At 39.9% G+C, this 15,000-nt stretch overlaps 3 protein-coding genes across 3 annotated transcripts in view; 1 reads left to right on the top strand and 2 right to left on the bottom strand.

The window, feature by feature from the left end:
- The window catches only part of mylk5 (myosin, light chain kinase 5), a 51,127-nt gene extending 48,799 nt beyond the window's left edge, over positions 1-2,328 (top strand). The window contains exon 17 of the mRNA XM_062050007.1: positions 1,372-2,328. Within this exon, the coding sequence (XP_061905991.1) occupies positions 1,372-1,583 (212 nt within the window). The 3' untranslated portion in view covers positions 1,584-2,328. The remainder of the gene's footprint in view (positions 1-1,371) is intronic.
- A 1,462-nt stretch (positions 2,329-3,790) lies between these two features.
- On the bottom strand, positions 3,791-9,913 carry si:ch73-141c7.1 (coenzyme Q-binding protein COQ10 homolog, mitochondrial). The gene is made up of 5 exons (XM_062049402.1): positions 9,682-9,913; positions 6,579-6,734; positions 6,316-6,511; positions 6,138-6,230; positions 3,791-4,118 (listed from the first exon to the last, which is right to left on the bottom strand). Exons 1-5 carry the CDS (start codon positions 9,780-9,782, stop codon positions 3,966-3,968), a joined length of 699 nt encoding a protein of 232 aa, XP_061905386.1. The 5' UTR covers positions 9,783-9,913; the 3' UTR covers positions 3,791-3,965.
- A 167-nt stretch (positions 9,914-10,080) lies between these two features.
- Positions 10,081-15,000, bottom strand: part of hsd17b1 (hydroxysteroid (17-beta) dehydrogenase 1) — a 9,153-nt gene continuing 4,233 nt past the window's right edge. The window contains exons 5-6 of the mRNA XM_062049401.1: positions 14,795-14,978; positions 10,081-11,521 (exon numbers count right to left, since the gene is read on the bottom strand). Coding sequence (XP_061905385.1) covers positions 11,366-11,521; positions 14,795-14,978 — 340 coding nt within the window. The 3' untranslated portion in view covers positions 10,081-11,365. The remainder of the gene's footprint in view (positions 11,522-14,794; positions 14,979-15,000) is intronic.

Raw genomic sequence — 15,000 nt, 5'->3', positions numbered from 1 at the left:
CGGTGCGCCTAATGTACGGCATAATTCTGGTTGTGCTTACCGACCTCGAAGCAATTTTATTTGGTACATGGTGTAATGATAAGTGTGACCGGTAGATGGCAGTCATACATAAGAGGTACGTGTAAACTGCAAGATGACGGCAGTAAACAACACCAGAACTTTAAATGTTCCATTGAGAATATAGAACGTTAAACACGGCGCTCAAAAATCTGTCAAAGTGTTTTGAGTACGACTTCGGTAAGCTATGAAGCCGCACCGCTTGATGGATTGTCGGCGCATTATACATACAAGTATTATTATGGTGTGTGTATAAGGACCGCAAAATGACACCTACAGTCGTGGTCAAAAGTTTACATACACTTGTAAAGAACATAATGTCATGTCTGTCTTGAGTTTCCAATCATTTCTACAACTCTTATTTTTTTGTGGTAAAGTGATTGGAGCACATACTTGTTGGTCACAAAAAACATTCATGAAGTTTGGTTCTTTTATGAGTTTATTATGGGTCTACTGAAAATGTGAGCAAATCTGCTGGGTCAAAAGTATACATACAGCAATGTTAATATTTGCTTACATGTCCCTTGGCAAGTTTCACTGCAATAAGGCGCTTTTGGTAGCCATCCACAAGCTTCTGCTTGAATTTTTGACCACTCCTCTTGACAAAATTGGTGCAGTTCAGCTGAATTTGTTGGTTTTCTGACATGGACTTGTTTCTTCAGCATTGTCCACACGTTTAAGTCAGGGCTTTGGGAAGGCCATTCTAAAACCTTAATTCTAGCCTGATTTAGCCATTCCTTTACCACTTTTGACGTGTGTTTGGGGTCATTGTCCTATTAAAACACCCAACTGCGCCCAAGACCCAACCTCCGGGCTGATGATTTTAGGTTGTCCTGAAGAATTTGGAGGTAATCCTCCTTTTTCATTGTCACATTTAATCTCTGTAAAGCACCAGTTCCATTGGCAGCAAAACAGGCCCAGAACATAATACTACCACCACCATGCTTGACGGTAGGTATGGTGTTCCTGGGATTAAAGGATTTACCTTTTCCCCTCCAAACATATTGCTGGGTATTGTGGCCAAACAGCTCAATTTTTGTTTAATCTGACCACAGAACTTTCCTCCAGAAGGTCATATCTCTGTCCATGTGACAGCCATGACATTATGTTCTTTACAAGTGTATGCAAACTTTTGACCACGACTGTACATGGTCTTTGATGTTAACTAAAACATTTATGCTAGTTTCATTGATTACTCTGTTGTTTTCTGACTTCAAAACCAGCATGCTTGAGTCGTTAAAAAAACTCTAAATTGTCCTTTATGCGTACAAAAAAAGTGTTGTCTAGGCTTGATTTATGTGTTTACACATTTAGGCTACCCTGACCCAGATGTGGTATGGCTCTGCGGGGGTGAGCCTGTGGAAGAGTCGCCCTCCGTCCGCATCGAGTACGAGGAAGACGGCCACTGCACGTTGATCCTGGCCAAAGTCGGCCCGCGCGACACCAACATTTACGCCTGCAAAGCTGCGAACGAGCACGGAGAGACGATCTGCTCGGCGTCGCTCGTTGTCCAAAATACGCATTAACCTTTGGAGAATACAAATAAAAAGATACTGCGTACACACACTGCTGCGCTTTGAATTATGGGAGCATTTTCTACCAAGAAATTAGTAGGGATTATTAAAAAAAAACATTGGAAATAGTAGTTGTAGTAACTTACATTTTAAGTTATTTGTCCAGGATTTTTAAAGGGGAAACACTTTCTTTGGAATTTTGCCTATCATTCACAATCCTTACACGTTTTTCTTCTTTTATGCATTCTAAATATCTAATAAATGCGATTAAAAGTCCACTTACAATGTAGCCTATAGGAGTCGCTCTATTCTGCCTACAAAAGCCCTTAAAGAAACATCCAAACTCCTCCCTGCCTCACGCTGTTTCCGACATCTACAAAGCAATTAGCACCGGCTGCCACCTACTGATATGGAAGAGTATTACACGGTTACTCTGCCGAGCTCTAGACAGCACCGACACTCAACAACAACACATCATTTGCAGACTATAATTACTCGTTTACAAAAAAGATTTTTAACCCAAATAGGTGAAATTAGACAATCTCCCACGGCACACCAGACAGTATATCACAGTGGGACAGTGGCTGAAAAACACTGCTCTCGGGGGCACTTGCAGCACAACAAAAGGGCCGCAGCCCTATGGTTAAAAAAACACTGATTCATGTGAAAAAGCTGTTTTTGATAATACCGAACGGTTTGTGTATTAATTAAAAAATACGCCGTTTGCGTCAGCTCATGATGGAAGCCGATAGCAAATACTTGATTTTAAAGGCCTACTGAAACCTACTACTACCGACCGCGCAGTCTGATAGTTTATATATCAATGATGAAATCTTAACATTGCAACACATGCCAATACGGCCGGGTTAACTTATAAAGTGACTTTTAAAACTTCCCGGGGAAATATCCGGCTGAAACGTCGCGGTATGATGACGTATGCGCGTGACGAAGTCAGAGTAACGGAAGTTATGGTACCCGTAGAATCCTATACAAAAAGCTCTGTTTTCATTTCATAATTCCACAGTATTTTGGACATCTTTTGCAATTTGTTTAATGAACAATGAAGGCTGCAAAGAAGACAGTTGTAGGTGGGATCGGTGTATTAGCAGCGGACTACAGCAACACAACCAGGAGGACTTTGTTGGAGCGCTAGCCGCGCTAGTCGCGCTAGCCGCCGACCTCACCTTGACTTCCTACGTCTCCGGGCCGCCAAACGCATCGGGTGAAGTCCTTCGTCCTTCTGCCGATCGCTGGAACGCAGGTGAGCACGGGTGTTGATGAGTAGATGAGGGCTGGCTGGCGTAGGTGGAGAGCTAATGTTTTTAGCATAGCTCTGTGAGGTCCCGTTGCTAAGTTGCTAAGTTAGCTTCAATGGCGTCGTTAGCACAGCATTGTTAACCTTCGCCAGCCTGGAAAGCATTAACCGTGTAGTTACATGTCCACGGTTTAATAGTATTGTTGATTTTCTATCTATCCTTCCAGTCTGGGGTTTATTTTTTTGTTTCTATATGCAGTTAAAGCACGATGCTATCACGTTAGCTCGTAGCTAAAGCATTTCGCCGATGTATTGTCGTGGAGATAAAAGGCACTGAATGTCCATTTCGCGTTCTCGACTCTCATTTTCAAGAGGATATAGTATCCGAGGTGGTTTAAAATACAAATCCGTGATCCACAATAAAAAAAGGAGAGAGTGTGGAATCCAATGAGCCAGCTTGTACCTAAGTTACGGTCAGAGCGAAAAAAGATACGTCCATCACTGTCTCTCAAGTCCTTCACTGTAACGTTCCTCATCTACGAATCTTTCATCCTCGCTCAAATTAATGGGGTTATCATCACTTTCTCGGTCCGAATCTCTCTCGCTCCATTGTAAACAATGGGGAATTGTGAGGAATACTAGCTCCTGTGACGTCACGCTACTTCCGGTACAGGCAAGGCTTTTTTTTATCAGCGAGCAAAAGTTGCGAACTTTATCGTCGATTTTCTCTATTAAATCCTTTCAGCAAAAATATGGCAATATCGCGAAATGATCAAGTATGACACATAGAATGGATCTGCTATTCCCGTTTAAATTAAAAAAAATCATTTCAGTAGGCCTTTAAAGTTCTTAGTACAATTTCTTGCCAAATTGGCACAACTATTATAAAGATTGATTTTCCAGCTGGCATATATTCAAAAATGTGTAACGTATGTTGTAAATGTGGTGTGATTGACAATACAAATGTTGTAAAAAATAAACTTTTAATTGCAAAGAAACTAGTTAAACACTATGAGGACATCTTTTCACATTCAAGTGAAATAAATTAGCTGGTGGCAAATAATAAATATATAAAGGTTCAAAGTGAAAGTATAACTTATGAGTGTGTGCAAAGAGAGCAAAGCAGCGTGGGGCCGGTGTCACCTCGATCCCCTCCTCGGGGGCACCTCCCGCCGGCGCCCGTAGAGCACCGCCGCCCGCGATTCGAAGGCGGAGACCATCTGCTTGACCACCTCGTCGAAAAAGACGCTGGCCAGGTGAGCGTGGAGCAGCGACTTGAACTCGAAGGACACCTGCGACGGGTGAAAGAGTCGCGTCAGGTCACCCGCGATGTCGTCTTCCTTAACCCCTAATCCCGCTCAAGACGTTCCCCCTTCCTTAAAAAGCAACACTTCCTGGATGCAAATGCTTATTGAGGACATTCTAAAAATACTATAAAAAATTGGAATAAGAAATTAAACAGGTGAAATGTAACGAGAAAAAGTTGCGACGTTGACTCTAACAACCCAAAGCTGTCATTGCTCAGAAAATAATAATGAATCAAAATCAATGTTGTTTTGAATTACTGATCTATTCAAGGCTCCAATTACTTCTTACTTCACATCAAATATTCCACTTTGAAATATTTTTTTGGGGGGGAAAAATTGCATATTTTGTCAAAAAGGGCATAAAACAAACAAACAAAAAAATTATAATAAAAACGTATTGGATGGATAGATTTGAAGTAGAGATGTCTGATAATGGCTTTTTTGCCGATATCCGATATTCCGATATTGTAGATTCCCGGAAGAGTTAGTGCTGCAAGGGGTTCTGGGTATTTGTTCTGTTGTGTTTATGTTGTGTTACGGTGCGGATGTTCTCCCGAAATGTGTTTGTCATTCTTGTTTGGTGTGGGTTCACAGTGTGGCACATATTTGTAACAGTGTTAAAGTGTTTTATACGGCCACACTTTGTGTGACCTGTATGGCTGTTGACCAAGTATGCCTTGCATTCACTTATGTGTGGGAAAAGCCGTAGATATTATGTGATTGGGCCGGCACGCAAAGGCAGTGCCTTTAAGGTTTATTGGGGCTCTGTACTTCTCCCTACGTCCGTGTACCACTCCGTACAGCGGCGTTTTAAAAAGTCATACATTTTACTTTTTGAAACCGATACCGATAATTTCCGATATTACATTTTAAAGCATTTATCGGCCGATAATATGGGGGGGGAGGAAAAATATCACACATTGTTGTTTTTTTCCTTAAACAACGGATTTTGACAAAAAGCCTGTATAAGGCTCCAATTACTTCTTACTTCACATCAATATTGCACTTTGAAATATTTTTTGGGGGGAAATTTTGCATTTTTTTTTACAAAAAGGGCATAAATCAAACAAACAAATAAATAAAAATAAAAACGTATAACCGTTGGATAGATCTGAAGTTGATCGAGAGACTTAAGCGTTGACAGTAAAAAAAAAAAAAAAAAATTATAAAAAAGTATGTCTTACTTTTGAAACTTTTATGAGTGGTGCATTTTTGGATAATTTGAGTGGGATTTTTTTACCGTCATTGCTCAAAAAATAATAATGAATTAAAATCAAGGGTGTTATCAAAATTGACCTATTTAAGGCTCCAATTACTTCACATCAAATATTTCACTTTGAAATGTTTTTTTGGGGGGGAAGTATTGCATATTTTGACAAAAAGGGCATAAAACAAACAAAAAAATAATAATTAAAAACGTATAACCGATGGATAGCTCTGAAGTTGATCGAGAGACTTAAGCGTTGACAGTAAAAAAAAAAAGTATGTCTTATTTTTAACACTTTTATGAATGGGGCAATTTTGGATTATTTGAGTTGGATTTTTTTAACGGTCATTGGTCAAAAAATAATAATGAATTAAAATCATGGGTGATTATGAATATTGACCTATTTAAGGCTCTAATTACTTCAAATCAAATATATTCCACTTTGAAATTTTTTTTTTTGGGGGGGTGGGGGGGGGAGAATAGTTTTGACAAAAAGGACATAAAACATGAAAAAAACCTTCATATTGACAGACCTGAAGTTGATTTAAAGATTTAAGCATTGCAATACAAAAATATAATAATAACATGTGTCTTTTTTAACACTTTATGACTGACACCAAACTTGAAGGGAGCCTTAGAGGAAAAAAAAATCTATACCGGTATATTGATTTGGTTTTGAAAATAAAAAATATCGAAATGGCTCCCGCCTGCTTTGATTTTTCAATGTGTGGCCCTGAGTGGAAAAAGTTTGGACACAACCAGAGAGAGCGCCTTGCATCCTGATTGAGTGGACTTACGTAAAAGTCCACTTTGCAGGAGTCTTTGGGTTCAGGTGCGAACCTCCAGACTGTTTCAAGATGGCTGAAAAGGGACCCGTCGGTACACAAAGCCTGTTGGCCCAACACAAAGTACTAATGAGGTTAAAAAAAACAACTAACGAGTAGTTTTAATGTGTTGTGTGAGGCACGGACGTACTCGGACTTGGTGGTTTGGGACCACGGTGACTTCAGAGGTGTAGCGCTCCAACACGGGCGGGAAACCGATTTCCAGCTCGACCCGGACGTCGCCGCCTGTCGTCCCCTTGACCAGGCGGGACTTCTTGCACCAGGGCACAAAGTGCTGGTACTTCTCCACGCTGGACACCACCCTGAACATCTGCTCGGGCGTGTACCTGCAAAAATACTTTTTTAGCTTCAAGTGTATTCTGCTCATCGGGGCCCACGCCTCAAAGGGCTCACCCTAAAGTCCGGTTCTCGGTGTACTCGGTTCTGCGACTACCGATGCCGGCGGCCAAGTTGATGAAACTGCGGCGGGGGGTGTTGATGTGGTAGGAGGCACACTGGGACGAAGTGGTCTTACTCCATGTCCCCAGTACCCCACCAGGGCCAACACGTCTACAGTAAGACATCACAAGAAGATGAATGTTATGATACAGATGTGAATAATATGGCCTAAAAGCTATATCACGATATATATTGCAGCCTCATGCAATATCAATATACAGTACACGATATCACGGTATATTGTTTGGCATATAAATCAGTGTTTCTTAACCACAGGGTGCAGCCAAAAAATATCAGTTTCTCGGCTGACGTCCATCCATATGGTACTCAGCTGTAGAGATTTCCGATAATGGCTTTTTTGCCGATTTTCGATATTCCGATATTGTCCAACTGTTAATTACCGATTACGATATCAACAGATACCGATATATGCAGTCGTGGAATTAACACATTATTATGGCTAATTTTGTTGTGATGCCCCGCTGGATGCATTAAACAATGTAACAAGGTTTTCCAAAATAAATAAACTCAAGTTATGGAAAAAAATGCCAACATGGCACTGCCATATTTATTATTGAAGTCACAAAGTGCATTATTTTTTTTAACATGCCTCAAAACAGCAGCTTGGAATTTGGGACATGCGCTCCCTGAGAGAGCATGAGGAGGTTGAGGTGGGCGGGGTTGAGGTGGGAGGGAATAGGGGGCAGCAGGGGGTGTATATTGTAGCGTCCCGGAAGAGTTAGTGCTGCAAGGGGTTCTGGGTATTTGTTCTGTTGTGTTTATGTTGTGTTACGGTGCGGATGTTCTCCCGAAATGTGTTTGTCATTCTTGTTTGGTGTGGCGCATATTTGTAACAGTGTTAAAAGTTTTTTATACGGGCCACCCTCAGTGTGACCTGTATGGCTGTTGACCAAGTACGCCTTGCATTCACTTGTGTGTGAAAAGCCGTAAATATTATGTGATTGGGCCGGCACGCAAAGGCAGTGCCTTTAAGATCTATTGGTGCTCTGTACTTCTCCCTACGCCCGTGTACCACTCCGTACAGCGGCGTTTTAAAAAGTCATACATTTTACTTATTGACCACAAATGAAGCGCTAGCTGTTCAAAGTCGGGACCTGGAGTGAACCACTCATCTGTGCATCAGTTGATGACGTCTCTGCGCTGCTGACTTGTCTCCACTCAAGATGATCCCCTGCTGGCCCCACTATGGTCTGGACTCTCACACTATTAACTAGATCCACTCGACGTCCATTGGGGGGATTGGGGTCCCCACATATGTGGTCCCCTCCAAGGTTTCTCATTGTATCCCATTGGGTTGAGTTTTTTCTTGCCCTGGTGTGGGATCTGAGCCGACGGGATGTTGTTGTGACTTGTGCAGCCCTTTGAGACACTCGGAATTTAGGGTTATATAAATAAACTTTGATGAAAGGGATAAGCGTTAAGAAATGGATGGAAGGATGATTGATTGATACTGTTCAAACTATGTGTAATGTTACAGTGGCCAACATATGAAATATGTGTGTTAAATAAAACATCTGCCCTATTTTAATAAATACTTAGGCCTACTATGCTACTGTATTGTAATATTGGTAATTATGGTGGCACTTCGTGGTTTTTTTTCTGAGGTGAAAAAAACAGTTTAAGCAACAGAGCTGCCAGTTGTTTTTTTTACCGTAAAATCTTGTTGTTTTAATGTCTTACTGTATATGGAAAAGAACAGTACCAAAGTTGATTTTACAGTAAAAAAAACCTCCGTAAAATCTATTGTCAATTTTACAGTCTACAATTTGATTGATCATTTGTTTTCAAATCCTGAGTCAAGCAGATATTTATGTGCAGTGTTTATCTTTATTTTAACAAAAAAATATTTTTGGAATACATGATAATATAATATTTTGATAATATTGAATTTGAAAAGATATGCAATTGCATGCAGTACATGATTTTGAATGTCAAAAAGGAAAGAGCAAATATATTTAGTTAGAAAAGATTAAGCATTTTATTAACGCATATTATTTTCAGGCTTTCGCGGGCCACATAAAATAATGTGGCAGGCCAGATTTGGCCCCCGGGACTTGAGTTTGACACCTGTGATCTACAGACTTAAGCTTTGACAGTAAAAAACAAAAAAGTAAAAAGTATGTCTTATTTTTAACACTTATGAGTGAGGCATTTTTGGATTATTTGAGTGGGATTTTTTTTACCGTCATTGCTCAAAAATTAATAATGAATTAAAATCAAGGGTGTTATCAAAATTGACCTATTTAAGGCTCCAATTACTTCAAATCAAATATATTCCACTTTGAATTTTTTTTTTGGGTGGGGAGGAAAAATATCACACATTTTTTGATTTTTCCCTAAAAAATGAGTTTTGACAAAAAGCCAATTTAAGGCTTCAATTACTTCTTACTTAACATCAAATATTCCACTATGAAATATTTTTTGGGGGGAAATATTGCATATTTTGACAAAAACGGCATAAAACAAAGAAAAATAAATAATAAAAACGATCTGAAGTTGATCAAGAGACTTAAGCGTTGACAGTAAAAAAAAAAAATTTAAAAAAAAGAAGTTAAAACAAAAAAGTGTCTTATTTTTAACACTTTCATTAGTGAGGACTTTTTGGATAATTTGAGTGGGATTTTTTTAACCGTCATTGCTCAAAAAATAATAATGAATTAAAATAAAGGATGTTATGAATATTGACCACTTGAGTATGGCTGTGATAGTGTTTACTTTAAGATATAGGCGTAAATTGATGTTAGAGTAATATTATTTCAAAATAAAATCCTCTTTCTATAGATTTAACCTGACAAACGTATTTGCGTAGGTATACACATTAAAGGAATTAAGTTTGGAATGTTTTTTAGCCTCCCCTTTGAAGTCACAATTTATTCCAAGATGAAGAAACTATTTTATTGTCGACACAAGAATTGATTGGACATTATAATAGCCAATTAATTTATGATTTCAAAAAAAATAAAATAATTAAATGATGGAATCTGTGGATGTTAACGTAAAATTAAGTCGTTCTAAATAGCTGATGCGCGAGACTCACCTGGCATTTCCTGCTTTTACGTTCCCACGCACAAACTTCGAGTGGACTTGAAAACCAGCCAAAAGACTCCTAGCGATACGCGGCGTCGACTTAACGGTCATAATTATTTTTGGTATACTAAAGGCCGTTTTTCCCCACACAGTAGTAGAGTGTCCAACAGCAACCCGCAGCTTTGTTTGAAAAAAAAAAAGAAAGTCAGCGTCTCTTCCACTCCCAGCCAAGACTGCGTGGTGACGTCACGGAGGTCTGGACCAATCACAACGCGAGATGGGTGAGTTTGAGATTGCTGTAATGTGTCATTTCAAATGACTACATTGTTACTCATCACGTCCATTTAATACTTTATTGCGACAAAGCAGACAATATTTCTGTTTGAGAATTCATTAACAGCAGTTTTTGTGTATTTTTTTGGCAAACAAGGGTAAACGTGACAGTGGTACAAGGGTATAAGACAGAGGTTAGTTTGTGTCTTTGCAACAAATCCTTTTTTTGACACCGAGTTTATTTTAGCGTTGTTAATTTTTACATGCTGATTATTTTAATACATCAACATGTGTGTGTATAAAAATACAGTTTGTTAAAGTAGTGTTTTAAGAATTAAATGTGTAAAAAGTATGTGTAAAAAAAATTCCATTTCTCAAAACCAGCCAATGAGGTGTCTAGTTTGGAGTCACGTGACATGGGTTTGTACAAAGGTGTACAGCTCCACTAATGAACATTGGAGTGTTACTTTCAAAGGCAAAATAAAAGTATTGCTAGAAACATAATTTTATATGGGACTTTATTGTATTATATGTATAGTACATGTTCCAAAAAGAAAAAAAGCATAAAACACCACAGAATTAGAGATATTACAAGTCAAAGTGATGAAGCTTAGTGTTACGCTCATGACTTGGTGTAACTAAACATTACCCTATAAGATGAAGGCAATTGCATTTTATTGATATTTGAAATGTATTCAATGTTTATAAATGAATATTTAGATATACTGAATGTAAAAAAGGGAATAAATATTCAAAATAATCTAGTTTGGTTACGCCATCATGAGCGCAACACAAGGTTGTAAAAGTTTCAACTACAATTCTAAATAAGATGTCAAAAGCAAACTGAAATCAAATACACACAGCTTAAAGATTGATCAATACCTATTTAAATTTAGTAATACATAAATATGATGATTTATCAAAATATAAAAGAAATATACCTGAACAGAACGCTCATGATGGCTACACCAAAAAGTAACCCTATGAATCATGTTTTTCCATGTTTTTGGGGCATTTTTATGCTATTTCCAAGCATTTCCTTTTTATTATCGTTGATTTTAAATGGTCAAACTAATGCATATTATACATGCATGCCCTAGTAAACAAAAAAGAAGTCATATTTATTATGAATGCTACATTTTGAAGTACATTTGTGCAGGTGGGTGCAAATGTACCCATTACCAGAGCTGTACACAAAGAGGCAAGTAATGCAGCATTACATTGAGTTTTAAAACAACTGTTTCTTCAGTTTTAATCCTTTTTCCCCTAAAACTGTGTTCTCAGATTTTCACTACCTTATCACACTGATTGCTTGTTGCGATAAGGACTCTCATTGCAACTCATTGACTCAGCAGCGAGTCATCGTCCCTAAAATATTAACCAACAATGGCTTGGAGCCAACACACATACACGTGAGGAGATTATTTCTCCTCGCACGCAAAGATGAGATCGCTCATGGCGCTGATGTATTGAAGGCCGTCCGGCTGCGTGAGCTTCAGCTCGGTCAGGGGAGGCACTTGCCCGCAGGTGAAGTATCTGAAGGCCGGGCTGGGTGACTCAATGGCGTCTAAAAACACCTGAAACGTGGAAATGAGAATAACTGTGGTTAGCAAAAATGCTCATGAAAGAAGCATATTCAACATTTTGCCTTTACAAAGATAATAAATACTGCTCTGTTTTGAACATTTAGATCAGAGATGTCAAACTGGTTTTCATTGAGGGCCACATGGCAGTTATGGCTGCTTGTAACAGAGAATAATGTATGAACTTGCCTCTGGATTTCATTATTAATCATGTAAATTGTTTTAAATAGACTGTCGATTTTACAGTAAAAAACTTACATTTACAAACTTTTACTGTAAAATGTAGTTTGTTTTTGCTTTTTTTTTACAACATTTTACAGTAAATGGGGAATAAAGTACCACTGTTTTTTTTTTTTGGGGGGGGGGGGGGGGGTTAGTGGAAAAAGTTGGAAGCTTACTTGCCAGAATTTTTGTGTGAAATTGACATTGGTTTTTACAACATTATATTGTTGATGGAAAAAGAGTACACGTTATTTTTCTTATTATGGCAACTTAGCTGCCAGTTTTTCTACCGTAAAAACAAATGTACAGTCTTTCCATTTACAGTAAAACACTGTTAAAATCAACAACGGTAGATTTTACAGTCCAAAACTGGCAGGTCAGTCAACAGAATTTTAACGCAAAAAACCGCAGTCGTTTTTTATCATCCATCCATCCATCCATCCATCCATCTTCTTCCGCTTATCCGAGGTCGGGTCGCGGGGGCAGCAGCCTAAGCAGGGGAAGCCCAGACTTCCCTCTCCCCATTCACTTCATCCAGCTCTTCCCGGGGGATTCCGAGGCATTCCCAGGCCAGCCGGGAGACATAGTCTTCCCAACGTGTCCTGGGTCTTCCCCGTGGCCTCCTACCGGTCGGACGTGCCCTAAACACCTCCCTAGGGAGGCGTTCGGGTGGCATCCTGACCAGATGCCCGAACCACCTCATCTGGCTCCTCTCGATGTGGAGGAGCAGCGGCTTTACTTTGAGCTCCCCCCGGATGGCAGAGCTTCTCACCCTATCTCTAAGGGAGAGCCCCGCCACCCGGCGGAGGAAACTCATTCCGGCCGCTTGTACCCGCAATCTTGTCCTTTCGGTCATAACCCAAAACTCATGACCATAGGTGAGGATGGGAACGTAGATCGACCGGTAAATTGAGAGCTTTGCCTTCCGGCTCAGCTCCTTCTTCACCACAACGGATCGATACAGCGTCCGCATTACTGAAGATGCCGCACCGATCCGCCTGTCGACCTCATGATCCACTCTTCCCTCACTCGTGAACAAGACTCCGGGGTACTTGAACTCCTCCACTTGGGGCAGGGTCTCCTCCCCAACCCGGAGATGGCACTCCACCCTTTTCCGGGCGAGAACCATGGACTCAGACTTGGAGGTGCTGATTCTCATCCCAGTCGCTTCACACTCGGCTGCGAACCAATCCAGTGAGAGCTGAAGATCCTGGCCAGATGAAGCCATCAGGACCACATCATCTGCAAATAGCAGAGACCTAATCCTGCAGCCACCAAACCGGATCCCCTCAACACCTTGACTGCGCCTGGAAATTCTGTCCATAAAAGTTATGAACAGAATCGGTGACAAAGGGCAGCCTTGGCGGAGTCCAACCCTCACTGGAAACGTGTCCGACTTACTGCCGGCAATGCGGACCAAGCTCTGATAATGATCGTACAGGGAGCGGACCGCCACAATCAGACAGTCCGATACCCCATACTCTCTGAGCACTCCCCACAGGACTTCCCGAGGGACACGGTCGAATGCCTTCTCCAAGTCCACAAAGCACATGTAGACTGGTTGGGCTAACTCCCATGCACCCTCAAGGACCCTGCTGAGAGTATAGAGCTGGTCCACAGTTCCACGACCAGGATGAAAACCACACTGTTCCTCCTGAATCCGAGGTTCGACTATCCGGCGTAGCCTCCTCTCCAGTACACCTGAATAGACCTTACCGGGAAGGCTGAGGAGTGTGATCCCACGATAGTTGGAACACACCCTCCGGTTCCTCTTCTCAATTTACATTAATATGCTGTAAAGAACACCGGAAAATGTGTTGTAATTTTTATTAATTTGATGGGTCGTTTGCTGTAAAGTTAAGTAGTTTTATTTATTTTTATTTAGACAAAACATGTTTGGAAAGTATGATTATATACTGTAATATTTCTTGCAATATTGGATACTATTCAAGTTTAAAAGGCATGCAATTTCAAGCAGTACATATATGTTTTCTGTTAAAATGAAAAAAAATCAATTACATTTAGTGAGAAAATATTAAGTACTTTATTGACACATATCATTTCCAGGTGTTTGCAGGCCAGATAAAATGATGTCGCGGGCCAGATCGGGCCCCCGGGCCTTGAGTTCGACACCTGTGATTTAGATCAAAGGTCTTCAACAGGGGTTAACAGGGGTCCGCAGGGGTACTGCAGAAAGCCCGTGAAATTTTGGTATGTTTTTAAAAAAAAAATTCATTATGTTTTTTTATTTCCTCCCCTCAATTTTTCCACAAACAAACTTTTGGCCTTTACTGTGTATATATATACAGTATATATCCTATCTTTAAGTTGAAGTGGAGTGGCGATTGTTTTTTGGCGACACCGAGTGGCCAAAATAATTCACTAAATTAAGCTCATGACACTGTAAGTTGAATGATGCGGACACGTTAGTTACTGGATACTTTACATTAGGGCTGCAACAACTAATCGATTAAAATCGATTATAAAAATAGTTGGTGATTAATTTAGTCATCGATTCATTGGATCTATGCTGTGCGCATGCGCAGAGGCAATTTAAAAAAAAAAAAAGTTTTTAATTTTTTTTTTTTATAAACCTTTATTTATAAACTGCAACATGTACAAACAGCTGAGAAACAATAATCAAAATAAGTATGTTGCCAGTATGCTGTTTTTAAATACACATGAAAGTTGAGCCAACAAACTGTCATGTACAAACCCCAAAACCAGTGAAGTTGGCATGTTGTGTAAAATTGTAAATGGTAAATAAAAACAGAATACAATGATTTGCAAATCCTTTTCAACCTATATTCAATTGAATAGATTGCAATGACAAGATACTTAATGTTCGAACTGAGAAACTTTGTTATTTTATAAATTTGTTGTCTTGCACTAAGCAAAATATTATTGAATAATTACTTATAGTACCAAACACGCTTCAAATTCAATTAAAATTTGATTCGGGGACAAGCGGTAGAAAATGGATGGTAAGAAAAGAAAAAAAAAATTTCTAAATAAAATTCCACTTAGTTAGACATTGGCGTTTACCTTAACAATGTCCTCCGTGTCCTGTGCTGCGTTTTGGAAGACGTGGCTGCAGTGCTGCAGGTATTTCTCATACAGGTCGAGCGTCTGGGCGTCCACATGTTGCAGGCACTCGTCCCCAAGCTCCGCCTTCTTCAGGTTGACCAGGAAGTCCGTGTTGACGGGGCCGCACTCGATAAGGCTAACACTGCAGGGTAGAAGTCAATCAA

Source organism: Entelurus aequoreus, linkage group LG06 (assembly GCF_033978785.1).
Source record: "Entelurus aequoreus isolate RoL-2023_Sb linkage group LG06, RoL_Eaeq_v1.1, whole genome shotgun sequence".
NCBI lineage: Eukaryota > Metazoa > Chordata > Actinopteri > Syngnathiformes > Syngnathidae > Entelurus > Entelurus aequoreus.
The sequence above is the reverse complement of the archived record's forward strand: the minus strand, read 5'-3'. Positions and strand labels throughout refer to the sequence as shown.